This window comes from Scyliorhinus torazame, chromosome 1 (genome assembly GCF_047496885.1).
Source record: "Scyliorhinus torazame isolate Kashiwa2021f chromosome 1, sScyTor2.1, whole genome shotgun sequence".
Taxonomy (NCBI): Eukaryota; Metazoa; Chordata; class Chondrichthyes; order Carcharhiniformes; family Scyliorhinidae; genus Scyliorhinus; species Scyliorhinus torazame.
Genome location: NC_092707.1, coordinates 52,620,594 through 52,643,813, shown reverse-complemented (window position 1 = coordinate 52,643,813; position 23,220 = coordinate 52,620,594). Strand labels below are relative to the sequence as shown.

The 23,220-nt window shown below is 44.4% G+C and overlaps 1 protein-coding gene across 2 annotated transcripts in view; it reads left to right on the top strand.

Annotated features, from left to right (window-relative positions):
• Positions 1 to 23,220, top strand: part of LOC140404176 (cytosolic arginine sensor for mTORC1 subunit 2-like) — a 96,651-nt gene that overhangs the window by 1,992 nt on the left and 71,439 nt on the right. For both annotated transcript variants that reach the window (XM_072492634.1, XM_072492582.1), the window contains exon 2: positions 7,078 to 7,148. In XM_072492634.1, the coding sequence (XP_072348735.1) occupies positions 7,103 to 7,148 (46 nt within the window). In that variant the 5' untranslated portion in view covers positions 7,078 to 7,102. The remainder of the gene's footprint in view (positions 1 to 7,077; positions 7,149 to 23,220) is intronic.

Here is a 23,220-nt window from a genome sequence, read left to right as displayed (position 1 = left end):
GGGCAATTTAGTGTGGCCAATCCACCTAATCAGCACATCTTTGGGTTGTGGGAGCGAGACCCACGCAGACACAGGGAGAATGTGCAAACTCCACCCGGGCTGGGATCGAACCAGGTCCTCAGCGCCGTCGGCAGCAGTGCTAACCACTGCCGCCCTTGACATCGCAGTTTCAATCACGGTTTATCCACCCCAGCAAACAAAATAGTAAGAATCTGGAATGCCCCTCACTGCTGCCTGAATGAGGTAATAGAATATAGAAAAGTACAGCACAGTACAGGCCCTTCAGCCCACAATGTTGTGCTGACCATGATAAACAGCCTGTTAGTCGTATGTAAAGACCAGAATTGCAAAATTACAAAAGCGGTCTCATCAGCATACAAAAATTAGAAAAGATCATTTAGCCTTCTTGTTTACTGAAAAGCGGTCTAAAAATGAGCATGGTCCACCCGCATCCCATACTCTATGCCAACGCTTATGTCCCACATTACCTAACTCTCTCCATAATGCCTTCTGTTTCTTTCTCCGCCATGTAGATATTCAGCTTTTCCTTAAATGCGTTTTGCCTCGACTACTTAATGTGGTGGCAAGTTCCACATTCTCACTGTTCACTGGAAAGCGGTTTCTTCTCGGTTCCTTTTTTTTATGTAATTGTACTTCAGTAATAAACATCTCCCAAGAAATTGCGAGAAGCTGTGCTCCTTTTTGAAAACTGAAGATACAGAGGAGAGCCTTTATTTGCAGTTACATTTGAAAGGGAGTTAACTGCAAATGATGCCACAATAATGTCAAAGATGCTGTCTTTAAGACTTCTTTCAATGGTGGAGGACCCCTGACCTTCAACACGACCTCTGCTCTTCAGTGGGTGAACCATGCTCACCAGTAAACTAGAGAAGACCAACTGATATTTTCTAATTTTTGTATGCTAGTAAGGGCCCTTTTGTGAGCATTTCTGGTCTTTGCATATGACTAACCAGTTGTTTATCAGTAATGTTCCTCGTATTACCTCATTGAGGCTAGGAGTGAGAGACATGCCAGATTCTTGCTGTGGTGGATAAATCGAGATTGAAATTGTGATGTTAAAACGGGTCCATTATTTCGGGGAAATATTTTGAACGCGATTTGCTCCCTTTCATGATTCTACCCATTCAGAGAACTACACATACTTTGTCTGCCAGCAACTTGCGGAACCCTAACAATTTCCATCATTCACTTGGAAGGGAGCTGCTCTGCTAATTTCATGGTTGATCTGTTGGCAAATGGACTTTTTGTTTGTAGAGTATGGATTACCGTCTCTCCTGCTCCTAGATACCTGTTTGAAAAACTCCAAATTAGGGCTGGCTGGTATTGAAATTGGATCTTTTGGTTTGACGTTTGGGATTGGAGGTTCAATAGGTTGCTGAAGCAGCAGGCAAGTAAAATAAATGTTGCACGTCATTGTTTTCCAAAGTTGATTTCATAAAGCCAATCGTTACAAAAATAAATGAGCAATTGTATAGAGTTTCCCAGACTTAGTGCTGAATATACTTTTTACTTCTGGCCACTCCCAAAAACACATGGACCAAATAATGTTCTACAACAATAATACTGCAAAGCCCAAAGCTGCCAATACCTCTGTGCAAAAGTAACTTTTTTTAATGAAAGATTTTAATCCTGAGCATAATCTCCCTCTGTACAAATTATTTTAATATGTTTTTATTTTAACACCTGCCGATCAGCATCGTCTCATACGCCACATAATCGTGCATTTGCACTCCATGGGGTAATTTAGGTTTTTGAGGATCCTGTTTGTTTGACCTATTTGTATGAATACACAATATGTTACACTCATGGCAGCATTATCACAGGCAAACATAGGAGCACCGGTTTTGTCAGAAACCTGTATAGTAAATCAGGAAACTGCTATCAAATGTTACCATTGAATGAGTGTAACTAAATGTGCCGAGGGAAAATTTACAAATTGTTCTTCTGTGTTGTACAGAGGGGGTGCTGGACTGCCAAAGTTGCCTTGTTTCTGTTGTTGTGATAAACTGAGGCCCCATCTGCCCTTCAAGGTTGTAAATGATCCCATCACCTGATGATTTATCTCATTGCCCTGTTTGTACAGCCTTGCTGTGTGCAAATTGGCTGCTGCTCTTTTTCTCTACTTTTCAATAGCACCTACACTTGGAATTCATTGGCTGTAGAGTTCTTTCACTCTTGGTGTGTTATTTAAATTGTTATATGCAAAGCAGTTTTAGGACTCCAGCCCTAAAATGAGGAAAAGTTGTCTTCCTGATCTTCATCCTCTGCTTTCTTTAAAATAATGCATCATCTGCTTCATTTTCTGTCAGGCATTCCACCGATATTAAAGGAAGGTGAGGTAAAAGTTATTTCTTCTTATTATGTGTCTGTGTACATTGATCCACAACTTGCACTTTTTGTGAGTGCCATGTCAAAAGTCCTACAGGGCAAGTAAAGCGTTTCTATCTGGTTTTATTAAATATTTTATCTGACCTCTGGTAGCTGATGATCAATTTAGACATGGCAGTAATAAATTTATATGTACTAATGTGTTGAGAATGCAGAAACAATCCAAGTGTTTGAGAATGCACAAACGACAGAGAAAGTGTTAACATACAGGAGGAAATATTATTGTTTGAGTAGGGAGGGAAGTTAAGAATATTTCAGCCCTTGAGTTAGGTATGACAACATCAGTAGGAACTCTACAGTGACAAACACTATTGCAGAGACATTTGGTGCAGGAAATGTGCGAGGTAATTTAAATTTGTGAATCCAGCTGTAAGAATTCAGCCACTATCCTGATGGGTCATAAACAGAAAATGCTGGAAGCACTCGGTGAGTCTGGCAGAATTTGTGGAGAGCTAAACCGAGTTTTAAGGTCTGTCAGATCTGCTGAGTGTTTCCAGCATGTTTTAGAGCAGATTTCCAGCACCTGTGTTATCCTGCTTTTGTAAGAGCCAGATGAGAACAGTTTATTCATTAGTTCTAGGTGAGGCCTGCCTTATTGTCAACTAAGGTGTGATTTGCCTTCATTTAGTTCTGTGCATTATATTTTGTGACTTAATGAAGGGAATTTAAGCATCATTTACTTCGGTGATTTTAAAATAACGTTTGTGTCCACACTCAGCTGATCACCCATTCTCTAAACAAAATAGAGACCATCATGCATCGATTTAGAACTGGCCAGATTACCGTGACTATTTTAGGCTGTGAATGTGGTACTTCAGGCAAATGCCTTTTTGTTCTGTACTGGGCAATATATATGGACACTGTTAAATGTTGTTGAATGTTTTTGCTTTGTAATCATAGAGAGAAAGATGAGGGGTGATTTAGTGTGATCAGTTTATTAGCACTTGTAGCAATTTAATCCATTTTAATGTTTTATAATGCCCTGTGAAACGCTTTGGGATATTATTATATTAAAGGCAATTTATAGGTATTTGTTGTTGGCTCAAAAATACTTGCATTGATGCTGTACTTTTATATATAAGCTCTAACCCCATAATTCTCCTCCCTTTACCTAGTTCTCGTGCCATTTGAAACACTGGATATGATAGGCTAAGTATTACATCAGTGTGTACTCTGTACCTTGGGAACAAGCCATACTGTGGCTGGCTGAAATATATTCCAGAGCAACATAAGAAACCTGCCAAGTCACACCTCCTTGAAAGCTACAGGAAGTGCTTGCCCACTTATAATACTTGAAAGTGTTTTTATTGTGTATTAATGTAAATTCCTCAGTGCATGGTTCCTGCCAATGTAATGGAATAACACTTGCATATTGACAGTAATTTTAAGATCAGAATGTAAAAGAATGGTAACTGTAGAAACACTAGACTCCACTGTGACTTCAGAATTTGGGTAAAATATTTAGTTGGTGAGTGATCATTCATCTGCCGAAGTTCTATTTGCCATAAGTGGAATGTTGCAGTACTTTTCATTAGTTGTTCCTGGTTAGACATGGTGCCGTTGCTCTTGTTTGAAAGGGTCATTTACCGGCTAACATACCTGCAGTGGCAGGTATTGCTCCCGATTTCACGGTCAGCAGTGAAGTAATCTTTATTATTATCACAAGTAGGATTACATTAACACTTTAATGAAGTTACTGTGGAAAGCCCCTAGTCGCCATACTCCGTCATCTGTTCGGGTACACTGAGGGAGAATTCCGAGTCCAATTAACTAACAAGCTCATCTTTCGGGATTTGTGGGAGGAAACCGGAGCACCCGGAGGAAACCCATTTCCCACTGTCCCCAAAGAAAGCTGCCCACTAGGATCTAGTAATCCCTGTGGTGTGTGGATTTCCTCTTTTCCTGATGCCACTTTGAATCTGGTGCCAAGGCAAGGGGATCACTGGATCCAACAAGAGTGATTGTCATCACACAGGGTAAGCATGTCTGGCAACACCTGTGGACAGAGAACCTGAGTTAATGTTTTGAGTCCGTTATGACTCACAGCAGTTCTGATAATTTATATCCGTTAACTCTGTTTTCTCTCCTTGGGTGCTGCCAGACCTAAATTCTTCCAGCATTTTAAATTCAGATTTTAATCTGCAATTAAAAGTGTCTACTGCAGCAAAACTTTAACTTGATATATAATCAATTTGTTATATTGGGCTTCCACAGTAACTACATGCATTTATATAGCGCCTTTTAATATGGTAAGACACCCCAAGGCACTTCACAAGTATGACCAGAAACATATTGACCAAGAGCTAAATGATGAGATATTAGGACTGTGACTCACATGAAGTGTTTTAATGGGGGACTGGGAGATTTGGGGAAGCAATTCCAGAGTGAGGGGAAGGAAGAGGAGGATGCATAAGAAGCCAAAGTTGGAGGACAACAGATTCTTGGGAGTTGGCTAATCAGTAGCTGGGAAACCTGGCTGAGATTGAGAGGTGCAAAACCATGGAAGGATTTGAACATGAGGATGTAACTTTTAAAATCAAAATATTGGGTAGGCCAAGCTTTGCGAGCACATGTGAAGTGAATGAACGACACTTTGCAGTAAAAGGATATGGGCAACCGAGTTTGGGTGAACTCGCCCTTTTTGAAGAGCGAATGATGGTAGACCAGCAAGGAGAGCATTGGAATGATTGCGTTGGAGATGACAATAGCATGCAGGTTGAGGCAGCACAAGTGACAGGGGTGTTAAAGTAAATTATGCAATGTTAGATTTGTCATTTAGAAAAAAAAGCCTATTTAAATCGAAGGGTTATTTACAAATATACCCTGATAACACAGTTAATACTAAATGCAGTGTGCTATTACCTCTGACTTTTACATTACCTCCTAAACTAATGACTTCTAAATAGGAATTGACCGTGGCTTTTATAAAGGCAACTTAAGACACATTGTCACAAGAATTTAAACTGGAATCATTTGAAATGGAATCAGACACTTAGCAAGATTGATACGTGTTAATGGTGCAGCACCAATACCAAGGTATTCTTTGCGTTCAATTTTGTGTTGATAATATGAACTCCCTACATTTTTACTGATGTGCCTTTGGTGCAGGTTCCAGGATCATTGCTTACTTGAGGGATATGAGAGTGTGTTTTAAATGTGTTTTTATTAACTCCTATAAGAATAAGATGCTGCATAATACCGTTGATCTTAAACACACAATCGTAACAGTACAATGGGAATCATCAAAATTAAAGCTCATGGTATTGGGGGTAATGTATTGACGTGGATAGAGAACTGGTTGGCAGACAGGGAGCAGAGAGTGGGAATAAACGGGTTATTTTCAGAGTGGCAGGCAGTGACTAGTGGGGTACTGCAGGGTTCAGTATTGGGACCCCAGCTGTTCACAATATACATTAATGATTTGGACGAAGGAATTGCATGCAATATCTCTAAATTTGCAGATTACACTAAACTGGGTGACAGTGTCTGCTGTGAGGAGAATGCAAAGAGGCTGCAGGGTGACTTGGACAGGCTGGCTGGGTGGGCAAATACTTGGCAAATGCAATATAATGTGGGTAAGTGGGAGGTTATCCACTTTGGTGGTAAAAACAGGAAGGCAGATTATTATCTGAATGGTGGCAGTTCAGGAAAATGGGAAGCGCAATGAGATCTGGTGTCATGGTGGAACAGTCGCTGAATGTTGACATGCAGGTACAGCAGGCGGTGAGGAAAGTTAATGGCATGCTGGCCTTCATAGCGAGAGGATTTGAGTACAGGAGTAGGGATGTCTTGCTGCAGTTATACAGGGCCTTGGTGAGGCCACACCTTGAGTATTGTGTGCGGTTTTGGTCTCCTAGTTTGAGGAAGGATATTCTTGCTATTGACGGTCTCCAGCGAAGGTTCAGCAGGCTAATTCCTGGATTGCAGGATTGATATATGAAGAAAGACTGGATTGACTGGGCTTATACTCGCTGGAGTTTAGAAGAATGGGAGGGGATCTCATAGAAACATATCCACCGTGCTGCCCGAAACATATAAAATCCTGATGGGACTGGTCAGGCTAGATGCGGGTACAATGTTCCCAATGTTGGGGACGTCCAGAACTAGGGGTCACACCCTCAGAAATAAGGGGTAAACCACCTTAAAAATAAGGGGTAAACCGTTCAGGACTGAGATGAGGAAGAACTTCTCCTCTCAGAGAATTGTGAATTTGTGGAATTCTCTACCACAGAGGCAAGTTGGGGCAAGTTCATTGGATATATTCAAGAGGGAGCTGGACGTCTGGATGTGGCCCTTGCGGTTAAAGAGATCATGGGGTATGGAGAGAAAGCGGAAGTGGGATACTGAATTTGCATGATTAGCTATGATCATATTGAATGGTGGTGCAGGCTCGAAGGGCTGAATGGCCTACTCGTGTGCCTATTTTCTATGTTTCTATATTTATAGAATGATAATGTTCCTGTATTGCAGAAACAAAGCTTTAAAAAAAAAAAAAAGTTGACTGGGGAAGTTTTCTTCTGCCTAACCTCTCTCGGTGCTGGCTGGGTTAATACAATTCTTGGTAATTAGAATGAACAACTGCCTATTTTTTCCACGCTCCATTCAGCAAGGAGGTGCCCTGAATTATGCATTGCATTATGCTAATAACCCTATCTTCTGTTTCTGCAGGTGTAAGTTTTTCAGCCTGACTGAAATGCCTGATGACTACACACTGGTATTAGATGAGGAGGGATTTAAAGGTACAAAGTTATTTTGCTTGGGGGTGAGAAAAGCACCACTCTCCACAATGTTGATCTTTTGTTCACTGCCTCACTTAAAATGCTACACATACCTGCCGTAGGATATTTTATTACAGGTGGCAATTAAACTCTTGTCCTAAACGACAATGGATTTAATTTACCGTTGCAATATTTAGTATTCGTTAGTTTAGTTCCTCTATGCATTACTTTAACAAGCTTGTTAACCTACCCTAAATACCTATTTAATTTTCCCGTTTAGGACCTGGATTAAGGTGCTGCTCCTGTTTTAATTCATTTGTTGACATGGTTTACATGGATTAACAATTATATTTAAAATACAGGAATGTTAACATGACGGCCAGTCCCAAGAACGAACAAAGTTTAAATAAGCATTTGTATAGCACCGCAGCAACATATAGTCGGTTAGTTACTGTTTTTGAAGTGTAGTCCAGCTTCATTTTGTTGAGCAGTATAACTATTAATTTCTGACACTATGGCTCCACTGATAACACTGTAATGAATGACCAATTAAACTGCTTGAATGTTGATTGAGGATCTTGAGAGAACCCCTTGCTCCTATTCAGGGTACTATGAGATATTTTATATTTACTTGAATAGCTGGAAGAGTTCTTGATTTAATGCCTTGCGAGAAAGGTGGCAACTCCAACAAGGAAGCAGTCCACAGCACAGTACCGTCCTGACGTGCCAGCCAGATGATCTGCGTGAATCCTAAAATTGAACTTAGCTACACTCGGCTAAAGTTTCACTTTAAACTCGATAGTGGCAAAGTCAATTTTTACAAAATGCATCCATCTTAAAAGTCAGTCTGAAACATAATGTTGCGAAATTATTTTCACATACTGGATCGCTACTTTTGTTTCATAAATTTAGAGTACCCAATTCTTTTTTCCAATTAAGGGCAATTTAGCATGGCCAATTCACCTACCCTGCACACCTTTTTGGTTGTGGGGGTGAGAGACCCACACAAACACTGGGAGAATGTGCAAACTCCTCACGGACAGTGACCCAGGGCCGGCATCAAACCTGGGTCTTCAGCGCTGTATGCAGCTGTGCTAACCACTATGCCACCATGCTGCCCCTTCTGGATTGTTACTTGGGAAATAAACTTTGCAGGGTTATGGAATCAGTGTGGGGGGAATGGGACTGATTGGGTTGCTCTACAGAGATCTGTTACGGACTGAATGGGCCAAATGGCTTCCTTCTGTAATGATTCTGTTTTTGTCTTCGTGAAATCCTGTTTTTCTCTTAAACCTTCTAAGATGAGGAAAGGCCACTTAATCATGCTGATTCCCACCGCAGACTGCATGTCATTTTTGAAATGCATTTAATCTCCCAGGGAAATGTTCTGCAGTCTTTTTCCCTGCCCCTTAAAATGAATTGAGGAAGAATTTGAGTACCTATCTACTTTTAAATGCTATGTTATTCATTGGTGGCTTTTTTCTGAGGTGGCAATAGCTCAAGATCCATCATGTTCCATAAGCCACCAACAAAACGAAAAGGTTCAGAAAAGACAATCAATCAGTAACGCTTAAAATGGATTGTTACCGATGTGGGGGTAACCACACTCCTGAATCATGTCGGTTTAAGGTGGTTGAGTGGTTTTTATTGTCTCAGAAGTTAATAAAAGCAGTGCAGAGCTAAGTCAAGGTCGTTGAGTAATCGATCAGCCAAGATGTTACCAAGGTGTTACAAGTATACAATGGGAAGAGCCTCGCACCTGAGATTCTAGTGATCTAAAAACAGGCAAGATAGACCCTATTACTGTAAAGCTCTGGGTGAATGGGAAGCCTCTTATGATGGAAGTGGACACAGCGGCATCAGCCACTGTGATGGGCGAGCATACATTTCAGTACCTTGGAGCGGGAGTCAAAACCATTGAACTTGGAGGAGCATTTCTGCCAAGTTGACGACTTATACAGGAGAAGCAATAAAAAGCACCACATTGGTACCTGTAAGCTATGGAAAGCAGATTTGTGTGGATCCTGAGGCGACTCCCCGATTTCTTTAGGGCAAGACCGGTACTGTATGCCTTACAAGAGAAAGTGGATACTCCATTAAACAGGTTGGAAGAATTAAGCATTATCCAGCCACTTCACTTCTCTGAATGGACAGACTTTTATAGTCTCTGGACAAGATCTTCCGCGTTTGTGGTAATTATACGTTAACAGTTAATCAGGCCGCTAAGTTGGATAAATATCCAATCCCGAGAATTGGAAACCTTTTATTATGTAAAGCTGGTAGGAGGTCAATCCTGCTCAACTGGATATGAGTCACGCATACCAGCAAGTCGAATTAAATGATGCTTCCTGGGGATATGTCACAATAAACACACAACGACCTATTCCATACACGCTTCTGCCTTTTGTTGTGTCTTCGGCATGTGCAATATTCCTAAGGATAATGGAGAGTCTGCTACAAGGGCTACAGTGGGTTTTGGTATACCTTAATGATGTCCTTATAACTGGATTGACAGAGCCCAAACATGTAGCAAACTCAGAAGAAATGTTGAGGAGGAGATTTCACAAGGCTGGAGTTCACCTTGAGAAAGAGAAGTACACCTTTCATGCCACCGAGGTGAGGTGACTTACTGGGGCACTGTGTAGATGTACAAGGATTACACCCTGTGGAAGACGAGGTCAAGGCGATAAAGGAGGTGCCGCCCCCACAAACACAACTGAACGCAATTTGTGTTTGTGGATGGTAAACTACTATGAACAGTTTTTTTCTTCTATTAACCAATCTGCTCGATGGTATTGGCCCCCTTGGTATTGGTATTGGCCCCTAAAACACCATCGTTGGCCTCAGAAGGCTGCCCAGGAGGAAGCTTTCAACAGAGTAAAACAATTGTTGAATCCTCAAACCTTCCAGTACACTTCAACCCATCTGAAGAACTGATGTTGTTCTTCGACACCTCTCCATATGGTGTTGGTGCAGTGTTGTCCCATGTGATGGATGACTGCTCCCAGGCTGAAAAAGGCTACTCACAAATCAAGAAGGAAAGATTATCAATAATCTTTGGCATCGACATCCGGTGGCGGCATGAAGGAGTAAGTCTCACATTTGGTGGCTCCCACTCTGGTCGGACCTTTGGACCTTTCCCCCGTTGTTCTACCGGACTTGAATTGTAAAACGGATGTTAGTGGCAGTTGTTTACTGAATTCCCATTTCAGTGCATGGGAGAAGGACTAGAAGTGTTCGTAAGGGCAGAAACAAGAAAATAGAGACGGCTTGGGCTGTAGCTGCAACAGAAGACAGCATGGCGGAGGTTCGGACCTCTAGCTTGTCCACCCAGCAGTCTATGGAGCAGCTGATGCAAGTCATTCAGGAAGGCTTTGCTACGCAGAAATGGGACTGCTTGGACCCGATAAAAGAGTCGATTGAGCGGTTGGAGCATAGATTGGATGCCCAGGATCGGGCGATCCAGAAGGTGGAGAAGGCACTGGCTGAGCAGGAGGATTATCAGACCGCGGTGGAGCTGGAGCTGGAGGTGGGGGTGCTGAGGGACCAGCAAAAGAAGCTTCTGAGAAGGTGGAGGACTTAGCGAATAGGTCCCGCCGGCAGAACCTAAGAAATGTCAGGTTCCCGGAGGGGTCCGAAGAAACGGATGCTGGGGCATACGTCGCAGGCATGTTTGAGAAGCTGCTGGGGGATGGGGCATTCTCCCGGCCCTTGGAGGTGGATAAGGCTCACAGAGCACTCGCGAGGAAGCAGCAAATGGGAGACCCCCAAGGCCCATTGTGGTGAGATTCCACAGGTTCTCTGATAAGGAGCGTATTCTGCAGTGGGCTAAACAGACAGAGCTGTAAATGGGACAATAGGATCCTGCGGCTTTACCAGGACCTGAGTGTAGAGGTGGCCAGGAGGAGAGCAGGCTTCAACCAGACCAGGTCGATCCTTTAAGAAAAAGATGAAGTTTGGACTGTTATACCCAGCCCGTCTGTGGGTCATGCATGAGGACCAGCACTTCTACTTCGAGTCGCCTGAGGAAGCGTTGGACTTTGCGAAAAAGAAAGGGCTGGTGATGGATTGAGAACTTTTGAACTTGGCTGCAACGTTCATGTTTTTGTTTCTGTTTTTGTAAAAAGTTTCCCCTTTTGCGTTTCATGGAAGATGTTTGTGATGCCGTTTGCATTGATTTGGAACCAGCGGTAGAGCTGAGTGAGTTAAGGTTTTCATTTTCACTGTTGGGGGATGGAGGGGTGCTTGTTTTGATCTTGGTGTTTTTTTGTTTGTATGAGCGGGGGGGAGGGAACAATAGGTGGGAGTGGGGGGGGGATGAGGGTGGGGAGGGAACAATAGGTGGGAGTGGGGGGGGGGATGAGGGTGGGGAGGGAACAATAGGTGGGAGTGGGGGGGGGATGAGGGTGGGGAGGGAACAATAGGTGGGAGTGGGGGGGGGATGAGGGTGGGGAGGGAACAATAGGTGGGAGTGGGGGGGGGGGGGAGGGAACAATAGGTTGTTGGGCAATTGTGTGGGGATTGTTTAATGTTGGAGTTTTTGTATGAGCGGTGGGGAGGGAACAATAGGGGGGCGGAGGGAACAATAAGTGGGAGACTGATTATCTGGTGCCAAGCTAGCTGGGCAAGCCAGCTCACTGAAGCGCAGTGGGGGGTGTGCATATGTTTGGTTTAGTAAAGGGGTTGGGTACAGGGTGACTGGGGGTGGGGTGGGGGATGAATGTTCTGCTGATGAGGGAGGGATTTGGGCTGAGGGACAGAGAGGAAGTTGGGGGCGGGGGCTGCCTAGGGATGGACCGGTGGAGGCGCGGAGCACGGGCTGGAGGTGGGCCTAAAATAGGGGATGGCTGATCGGCGGAGGGGGGGGGGGGGGCGCACGCAATGAGCCCCCCCCCAACTAGGCTGATCACCTGGAATGTTCGAGGGTTAAATGGGCCGGTCAAAAGGGCACGTGTGTTCGCGCATCTTAGGGGATTAAAGGCGGACGTGGTAATGTTGCAGGAGACGCACCTTAAGGCACCGGACCAGGTTAGACTGAGGAAAGGCTGGGTCAGTCAGGTCTTTCACTCGGGACTAGATTCAAGGACCAGAGGGGTCGCGATCCTGATCAATAAGCGGATGGTGTTTGAGGCGGGTAGAATAGTCTCTGACGTGGGAGATTATATACGGTGGGAAGCTAGAGGGGGTGCAGGTGGTATTAGTAAATGTGTATGCGCCAAATTGGGATGATGTGGAGTTTATAAAGAAGATGCTGGGGAAGATACCGGACCTGGACTCGCACAGGTTGGTCATGGGAGGGGACTTTAATACAGTTATGGACCCGGGCTTAGACCGGTCAAGCTGGAAAATGGGCAGGGTGCCAGCAATGGCAAAGGAACTAAGGGGGTTTATGGAGATAATAGTGGGGCAGTGGATCCATGGAGATTTGGGTGGCCGAGGGTGAAGGAGTTCTCCTTCTACTCACACGTGCATAAAGTGTACTCCCAGATTGATTTCCTTATTTTGAGCAGGGCTTTGCTGGCTGGGGTGGTGGACACTGGGTACTCGGCGATCGCAATCTCAGACCATGCTCCGCACTGGCTTGACCTGCAGTTACGTAAAGACAGTAACCAGCGCCCGCAATGGAGGTTAGATGTGGGACTTTTGGTGGATGAAGGGGTGTGCGAGTGGCTGAGGAAATGCATTCAGAGCTACCTGCAGGTCAATGACACGGGGGAAATTTCAGTTGCGGTGGTGTGGGAAGCACTGAAGGTGGTGGTCAGGGGGGAGCTGCTCTCGATCCGGGCCCAGAGGGAGAAGGTGGACAGGGCGGAGACGGACCGACTGGTAAAGGAGTTACTACAGATTGATAGGAGGTATGCGGAGATACCAGAGGCAGGGCATTTAAGAGAATGGCGGAGGTTACAGGCGGAGTTTGGCTTGTTGACCACAGGGAGGATGGTGGAGCAGCTGAGAAAGGCAAGGGGGGCAATCTATGAACATGGAGAGAAGGCCAGCAGAATGCTTGCACAGCAGCTTAGTAAGAGGGAGGCAGCTAGGGAGATAGGGAAAGTGAAGGGCGGAGATGGGAACCTGGTTGGTGATTCAGTAGCGGTGAATAAGGCATTTAGGGATTTCTACAGCAGGCTGTACAGGTCAGAACACCCTACGGGATTGGAGGGGATGAGGCACTTCTTGGAGGGGCTGAATTTCCCAAAGGTGGACGGGGAGTGGGTAGAAGGGCTGGGGGCCCCAATTGGGCTGGAGGAGAGAGTGGCGAGCTTGAAGGCCATGCAGGCGTGTAAGGCCCCGGGTCCTGACGGGTACCCAGTGGAGTTTTATAACAAGTTCTCCGGGATATTGGGGCCGGTGTTGTTGAAGATGTTCAACGAGGCAAGGGGAAGAGGGGTGTTGCCCCCGACGATGTCACAGGCAACGATTTCGCTGATTCTTAAGCGGGACAAGGACCTGGAGCTGTGTGGGTCCTACAGGCCCATCTCCCTGTTGAATGTAGATGCTAAGTTGCTGGCCAAAATTTTGTCCTCCAGGATCGATGATTGTGTTCCGGAAGTTATTGGGGAGGACCGGACCGGGTTTGTTAAGGGCAGGCAGTTGGTGGACAATGTAAGAAGGCCGTTAAATGTGATCATGATGCCCCCGGAAGGTAGGGAGGTGGAGGTAGTGATTGCAATGGAGGCAGAAAAGGCTTTTGGTCAGGTCGAATGGGACTATCTGTGGGAGATACTGGGGCGGTTCGGATTTGGGTGGGGCTTTATTGATTGGGTCAGGTTACTGTATCAGGCTCCTGTGGCAAGTGTGCGGATGAATAGGACAACATCTGACTATTTTAGACTGCACCGGGGGACGAGACAGGGATGCCCCCTCGCCCCACTGTTGTTTGCGCTGGCTATAGAGCCATTGGCAATTGCTCAGAGCCTCGAGGGGCTGGAGTTGACTGGTCTGCGGGGAGTGGAGCACAGGGTTTCACTCTCTGCAGATGACCTGCTTCTGTACGTTTTGGTCCCAATAGAGGGGATGGAAGAAATCATGAGGACTCTAGGGGAATTTGGCCGGTTTTCGGGATATAAGCTAAATATGGAGAAAAGGTGAGATGTTTGCAGTCCAGGCGAGGGGGCAGGAGAGGCAACTGGGAGAGCTGCTGTTCAGGTTTGTAAAAGGAAGTTTTAGGTATCTAGGCATCCAAGTGGCGCGGGAATGGGACCGGCTGCAAAAATTGAATCTGGCCCGTCTGGTGGATCAAATGAAGGACTATTTTCGGAGATGGGACGCGCTTCCGTTGTCTCTGGCTGGGAGGGTGCAAACGGTGAAGATGACGGTCCTCCCGAGATTCCTATTTGTATTTCAGTGTCTCCCCATCTTTATTCCGCGGTCCTTTTTTAAGCAGGTCAACAGAGTGATCACGGGCTTCGTCTAAGCGGGCAAGACTCCGCGAGTAAGGAATGTAATGCTTTCGCAGAGTCGGGGAGAGGGTGGGCTGGTGCTGCCAAATTTTAGCACCTATTACTGGGTGGCTAATATAGCCATGATAAGGAAGTGGGTGGTGGGGGAGGGGTCGGCATGGGTGCGTATGGAGGAGGCTTCATGTAAGGGCACCAGTTTGGGGGCGTTGTTAACGCCGCCTCTGCCATCACTACCGGCACGGTACTCCACCAGTCCAGTGGTGGTGGCGGCCTTGAGAGTTTGGGGCCAGTGGAGGCAGCATGTGGGAGCAGGGGGAGCATCGGTCTGGGCCTCAATCTGCGATAATCACCAGTTTGCCCCGGGGAGTATGGGCGGGGAGTTCCGGTTATGGTGGAGAGTGGGGATTGAGAGGATGGGGGATGTGTTCATAGAGGGGAGCTTTCCGAGTATGAGGGCGCTGGAGGAACAGTTTGGGCTGGCGAGGGGAAACAAATTCAGGCATCTGCAGGTGCAGGACTTCCAACGTAAACAGGTGTCGCCCTTCCCGCTCCGACCGCTAAGGGGGATTCAGGACAGGGTAGTTTCCAGAGGGTGGGTAGGAGAAGGGAGCGTCTCAGACATTTATAAGGAGGTTATGGGGTCGGAAGAGACGTAGACCGAGGAGCTGAAGCACAGGTGGGCGGGGGAGGTGAGATGAAGGATGGTCTCTGGGCAGACGCGTTGAGTAGAGTCAACACGTCCGCAACATGTGCCAGGCTCGGCCTGATACAATTCAAGGTTGTTCACCGGACTCACATGACAGTGGCCCGGATGCGCAGATTCTTTGGGGTGGAGGACAGATGTGCAAAATGTGCGGGAGGACCGGCGAACCATATCCACATGTTTTGGACATGTCCAAAGCTTTGGGGATTTTGGCAGGGGTTTGCGGACGTCATGTCCACGGTGTTAGAAACAAGGGTGGCACTAAGTCCAGAGGTGGCGATTTCCGGGGTGTCAGAAGACCCGGGAATCCAAGAGGAGAAAGAGGCAGATGCTCTTGCCTTTGCTTCCCTGGTAGCCCAGAGACTAATACTATTAGCATGGAGGGACTCAAAGCCCCCGAAGACGGAGACCTGGCTATCGGACATGGCTAGCTTTCTCTGTTTGGAGAAAGTCAAGTTCGCCTTGAGAGGGTCACTATTAGGGTTCACCCGGAGGTGGCAACGTTCGTCGACTTCTTTGCGGGAAATTAATCGTCAGCAGACGGAGGGGGTATAGATTAGAGGAGGGGTCAATAAGGGTGGGACCTGTACGCGGTAAATGACTTTTGCATTATGTCACATACACTCCAGTACTGCAAGAATTCATCATGGCATTAAATTATTTAGACACATTGCCAGTCTCGGCGAAGTAGATCGGGAACTGGACCAATCCAGATCCACTTCAGTACTCGATTCTTTTCCAAATAAAAGGGCAGTTTTAGCATGGCCAATCCACCAACCCTGCACATTTTTGGGGTTGTGGGAGGAGACCCACACAGACACTGGGAGAATGTGTAAACTCCACACGTACAATGACCCGGGGCCGGAATCGAACCCGAGTGCTTGGTGCTGTGATGCACCGGTGCTAACCACCGTGCCACCCCTCACAAATTACTTGTAGGAGAAATAAACGTGCCAGTTTCCAAGGAACTGAAACCATTCTTTACCCGCAAGAAAGAATTTGGAATTGTCAGGTTGGCATCATACTCTGGGGAGAAAGAGCAGTCATTCCTGTACCAGACAGAGAGATGCTCCTAACTAAATTTCACAGGGCTCATCCTGGCATCATTTAAGATGAAGGTGTTTGTCAGGAGTTGTGTGTTAGACTGTATTGATGCTGATATTGTGAAGCTAGACAAACCGTGCCATCTGCACCAAAGGTTGCCTGCTACAGCTCCACTATATCCTTTGGAATGGACTCGCCAGCCAAGGATACAAATCCATATCGATTAGATTGGTCCATTCCTGGGCACAATATTCTTGTTTGTGATTGATGCACACTCAAAATATATGGACATTTTTTTGGAAGTGAAGTCATCTATATCACATGCTACAATTGAAAGATTACATTAAAGCTTTTCAACTCACACTGAAATCGTGGTATCGGACATTGGGACCATATTCACAATTGCTGAGTTTCAAAACTTCTGCTTTCAACCGTATTAATCACATTCTAACTACGCCTTACCACCCTACATCAAATGCACCAGCCAAGAGATCCGTCAAACCTTCAGGTTTGGCTGTCAAGACTGGAGACCAAAATGTTATGATTCCTCCTTGGCTACCGTACCACACCATATGCAGCAATGGGAGTTCCACCAGCAGAACTGCTAGTGAAATGTAGTCTCCGAACGAGATTGTACCTTGGCTTTCCAAATTTGACAGGGAGGGTAGAAGCCAGCCCAAGTAATCCGAAAGCAAGCCATGATTCCACATAGTACAGCACGATCATTTATGGTAAATTAAACCATCGACATGAGAAACCTGGATCTCCAGAATTGACTGGACACTTTTCATCAAGTGGACATGGAGCGACTGATTGATAAACATGTGGGCCACTTGAGCAGAGAGACGCTCCAGTAGTCGATGATGAAATGTTTTAGAACCCATAAGCACTGAAATCCCTGTCATCAATGTAATTGATGTCTTCTTGGAAGTAAATAGTGATGAATCACCTGTGCCAGAAGAATGAAAATGAAATGAAAATCGCTCATTGTCACAAGTAGGCTTCAAAGGAAGTTACTGTGAAAAGCCCCTATTCGCCACATTCCGGCACCTGTTCGGGGAGGCTGTTACGGGAATCGAACCGTGCTGCTGGCCTGCCTTGGTCTGCTTTCAAAGCCAGCGATTTAGCCCTGTGCTAAACAGCCCCATTACCTGTTATTGCAGTTCCTGTGGAAACATCTCTGACAACCGAATTACACTGCTCTACAAGGAACAGAAAACCCCCTCAATACGAGTTGGATAGTTATAAATAATGTTGATAGTTAATATTTCGGACTAAGTAGTTGTTGAAGATTCTATAAAGGATTTAAAGGGGAGGGATGTGGTGATTGTCTTTTTTAAAGGGCAACACAGCAGAGTAAAGGGTCTCATGAGCTGAGCAACCATTCAAAAGTGTGGAATCACCACCTGGTGAGAGAGGCTCCTAGGCAAAGACATTTTGGGAGCTGGCTACAGCTGCAAGACTGCTGTGCAATTTTTATAAATAAATCCTTTTTTGGTTTTCATTAATGAAGTCTGTGAAAGTGCATCTTTACACCATGAGAAGAGAATATCTTTTTATGATGTCACAGTAAAATCAAGATTCAGAGACAATGAGCATATCTATTTTTAAAAAACAACTTTTGTGCTGGTCGTTTTTCTGTGCATGCGGTGTGTCATAAATAAAATATAGGAATGACTTCAATGCCCCTGAAATTTGTAAGGTTTCTTACATTGTTGGTGAAATTTGAACTGTTGGTGTCAACAATAGATCGCCCTGAATTTTACAGTATGTTGCGACCTTCTGAAAAAAGATACAGCCTAGCAGTAATGGAGGAATTTTCTACCATCGTTTATTGTCTTGTATCCTGTTGTGAGAATTGCTGGAAAAGCATTTTCAAATATTGGAGCAGTTTTCAAATAATTGGATTTGGGATTTCTAATAATTTTTTAAAAAGTTCTTCGTGAGAAATTAAAGAGAAGGGCATTGGGAAACTGATGTTAGCAATGAACAGTCAACTTTTTACTTTGAAGGGTGTGGCTGAGATCAGGACATCGCTCAGCCAGTACGTTGACACAAGAACGGAGATTCTGTGAGCTGGGGGGATGCTATCTAGAGTTGATGAATCCAAAAGAATGGATAGGGTACTAATAGAGGAGGTTTTTGTGTGGAAGGAACATAGTGGAAGAGGGCAGAGCTCTTGGGCTAAATGGCTTACTGCTGTTCCTATGTTCTTTGGTAACTTGTCAGAATCTGTTGAGACATCAAAGCAATAATAAATAACAACATCCCAGTCAGGCCCACATCAAATAGTGACTGGCTTGCTTCAGATTTGCCAGGTTGTTTTCAAAGTGCTTGCAGTAGCTGGGTCTACAAAACCATTTCCTTTTCCATTTCCTTGATACTGCAACGATCTCTTGAAGATTGTCTATTCTTCAAAAACTAGAGTCTTCAGATTTTCCAATTTCCAAAAACCACAATACTTCCTGAAAAATGCATGCGTGGAATCCCCTTCTGCAGTTTTTCATGGTCGGAGCACAGAGATTTTAGTAAGTCTTTAGCATTAATCAGGATGGCTCCGATTCTGCTAAGGAATGTCATTAATTGCATCTGCCCATAGACTTTTTATGGGGACAGAGGTACCCACATTTTATTTCCATAGATTACAGCTTATAATTTGTAGCCTCCAAAAATGTGAGGTTGGCTTGCATGTGAAGTGCTGGCGTGCGGGTGGTCGCCGTTTTGAAATGTGAAAAAAAACCCCAGTAATTCACACCAAATTAATGTGACCAAGTTTATTCAATTAGTTCTACCAAGATGCCTTTTAAAACCATCAAATGACTTGTCTTTGGGCAGCATGGTGGCGCAGTGGGTTAGCCCTGCTGCCTTGCGGCACCGAAGTCCCAGGTTCGATCCCGGCTCTGGGTCACTGTCCGTGTGGAGTTTGCACATTCTCCCGTGTTTGCGTGGGTTTCGCCCCCACAATCCAAAAATGTGCAGACTAGGTGGATTGGCCATGCTAAATTGCCCCTTAATTGGAAAAAATGAATTGGGTACTCTAAATTTGAAAAGAAAGACTTGTCTTTGGCACCTGAGAGTCACTTGGCTATGACATTGTCATAATCATCATTTCAGTCTGGATCAGATTTGGTGCTTTCATCCCTCCACGACAAATCATCTTCCTCTTCTTCATTTGAATTGGATATTTTGCATTATTTTGAATGGTCTGATGAGAGTTTGTACACAGTCCTGCGTTTTGATAATGAAACGCACAAAACATCAGGTGGGGCATCATGCATATTTCCATTCAAGGTAAGTTTTTCTCTGTCAGCCATTCACCTATTCCATTCGGCATAATGGCTTATTGAGCACACATTCAAAGATTGGTCTGTGGACTTTAGACCCCTGGTGTAACTGCAGTGTGGGTGTTATCTCTTCGCAGGAGCCTCTTGTTTCATTGGTTTTATGAGATCTGAACATGTCCTTATCACCTGTGTTTTTTTACGTCTGCCAGCAGAACGCCTATTTCCACATTATCCATCCACAAATTCCCCCTTCATCCATCTAACCATCGTCATAGATGTGCACAGAAACGTCCCCAGGGAACTGTTTGACATGGTTTTACATCAGAAAATTACCATAGGCTTTAATTTTGTTCCGTTGGCCGTGCAAGTTGTGCATCTTAGTCTTCTCATGATGTCCTGTGGTTTTCACTAGAACTGTTGTTGACAAACGTGGTTGGGCTGCTGGGAATATCAAATTCATGGGTGTTTCATCCATGTTGCCAAATGATTTAACGGTATGTTTTTTTCCACTATCTGATGATAAATCATTGGAAAAAAAACTATAGGTCACTTTGTAGTCTCTGAACTATTTTTTTTTTTTTGGCAATTTTGCGTGGTCAATCCACCTACCCTGCACACCTTTTGGGTTATGGGTGTAAGACCCAGGCAAACACTGGAGAATGTGCATACTCTACACGGACAGTGACTTGGGGCCGGGATCGAACCCAGGTCCTCAGCGCCGTGAGGCAACAATGCTAACCACTGCACCACTAGTCTGAAATCTTTGCTCAGCGATTGATTTGGCTTTTAAGAGTGTATTCCTGTGATATTTTTCTTTTTCTGAGGACACATTCCGACCCTTTTCCAGGTCAGGCCAGTGGCTGGTTCCTGTTCTCAAGATGTATTTTAGTGTTGGTTGTCTGCTTCAGGGAGGATTTCTCTTTCTGTTCTCGCACCACTTTTTCGCGAACACCAAATTACTTCACTGCAGTAGTTATCTGATGAGTTAGCAAATGTTATGACTTTTGTCTTGAAAGCAGTTTCATACTTTGTTTTTTTTTTGTAGCTGGAGGATGCAATTCTGTCTGTCATACATGTCATGTGCTTTGTTTGGGCGTATCTTAAACTCCTGTGCACCATCTTCACATCACTGCCCATATTGTCTACTTGATCCCATGTGCTGAGTTATAGTATAAATGACAATATTCATTTCTGAGGTGAAAAAATCGAGGCAGACTACTTGTGCAAGTATACCATTTTGTAGCTGAAAAGCTGGGGTCGGGGGTCAACTTGCAAGTTGAATATGCAGACGGTGATTTTTAGAGCTGAAAAAATTGGGTCACCTACTCGGGTTGACTTGTATGCTACTATCTATAGTATCGCCTGTCAGTGTACCGGCTTAATATTTTAATTTATTTTTAACATGCAGATTTATAGCAAATACTTGGCTTAATAATACTCCTTGCCAATAATGTGACTGATGATTACTTTCGTGCAGGGGTGAATCAGTTGTTTTCCCTCTGAAGACGCTGACGATACTTTTCATTCCAGTAGGTGATAAAAATCCACGTTCTCACGGGTGCATTGTAGCAAACTCCTGTGTCCAAAGCTGAAAAGCCCTGAATGACAATTCGGCGCATTCTTCTTGCATTTGGACCCAAAGCACATCTGACTTGTTTTTGCTGGAACCTGAGTCTGCTGTCTCCTGGAGCTTCTCTTGTCTTCGTTTTTTCATTGGCAAGACTGTGGCAGCGTGATGCAGGAAAATAATTGCGGCGGTTGGAGAACAAAGCTGTTTGCGCTTCTCTGGGCACAGAATGGGCCACTTCTGCCAGTTTCTCTTAAATCTAGGATAACAAAACTGTCAATTTGGCCTAAATCAGCTGTTAATAATCAAGGCACCACTCTTAATTTTGATCATTCCTTCTTATTTGACCTTTCCCAGAAACATTTTTAGATACAGTGGAGTTCAAGAATGTTGAGATTTTATTTTATTTTTCCAGAAGCAATCCTCCCCATGCCAGTCTTTAGTAAATGGAATTTTCAGAATTTACTGCAAACAGTAATTTTTTTTCTTTCCAGAAGCATTATTTTTAATGCAGCCAATTGTACTTGACATGAACCACTCCTAAAAATAGGATTGCTTTACGTAGTCGCTTTCAAAGTGTTAGCATTTTGGATTGAAACATTTCCCATTTTAATGATGATGTCTATCATAGTTGAGTGTTTCAGTTTAAATTGGGATTGGTGCATACTTAATAAAAAGCATCAACTTTTACAAAGACACCAGATCAGCCAGCCTGCGAAGTTGGCAAAAATATAAGTCCACATATTCTTTCAAACATAGAATAATTTGAAATCTTACCAAAAATAATTTTTAAATATCGGAACAAGAAACTTGAAGGAAAGGAGCAAGGGCGCGGAACGGAAAAGACCTTGTTCAATGAGATGCAGTTTCTGTTTTTGTTAAAAAAACAGACCCTGTTTTCTAAAAAAATAAATTTAGAGTACCCAATTAGTTTTTTTTCCAATTAAAGGGCAATTTAGTGTGGTCAATCTACCTACCCTGCACATCTTTGGGTTGTGGGGGGTGAAACCCACGCAAACACGGGGAGACTGTGCAAACTCCGCACAGATAGTGACCCAGAGCCGGGATTCGAACCTGGGTCCTCAGCGCTGTAGGCCGCAATGCTAACCACTGTGCCACGTGTGGCCCTGAAAAACTGATCATGTTAACCGGGTACATTTATTCCAGCAGATTTGTGACCATACTCCACTTCCTGAAATGCCTGTTTGTAGTGGGCCTATTAATATTCCTGATTTTCAAATCTTCCTTTTACTTTTAAACTACCTTTTTTAAAGCAAGCAGCAGCTCGGTTTACCAAAAAGGTTTAAACTAGATAAAATGCTGGCAGTGATCTCTAAAGATCCTTTTCTTTAATAATAATAATAATAATCTTCATTTGTCACAAGTAGGCTTACATTAACCTGCAATGAAGTTACTGTGAAAAGCCCCTAGTCACCACATTCCGGCGCCTGTTCGGGTACATTGAGGGAGAATTCAGAATGTCCAATTCACCTAACTGGCCACTGTCATCAATGCCTGCGGCTGAGGGTCTACAGCTGCTAATTTAGTACAAGCATGTACAGGTTATTATGAACAGGGAGCATGCAAGAAAGTGTGCGAGTAGCAGGGCATGCGAGAGGTTCCATCATTAGATTTCCCCCCCCCCCCCATGTAAACCCTCTCCCCGCACAGACATTTGGCATGCAGTACTACAGTTTGGCAACTCTGCCACTGTTTTTTGTTGTAATTAGAAATCCAAAACAGTACAGCATCGAGAGGATCCGGGACCTGTGAACCGGCAACAGCAGTGTCTCCTTAATCAATTGGTTTGAAGAATCAGTGAGCAGTGTAGAGCCTGAAGCTATATCTAATCAAGTACAAAATGCAAAGGAACAATGAAATTAAGAGACTCTCCTTTTTTAAAAAAAAAAGACTAATTAAATTCTGAAAGAATGGGACTCCACACTAGTAAAACTTCATTTTCAGTGATGAAGAAATTGTCAGTAATTGAGATTTCAAAATTAATAAAGTTATGCACGCTTGAATGGACAAATGCATAACCATCTTTTGTAAGTGTAGTGTGTACCCATCATGTAATTACCCCAACTTTAATATT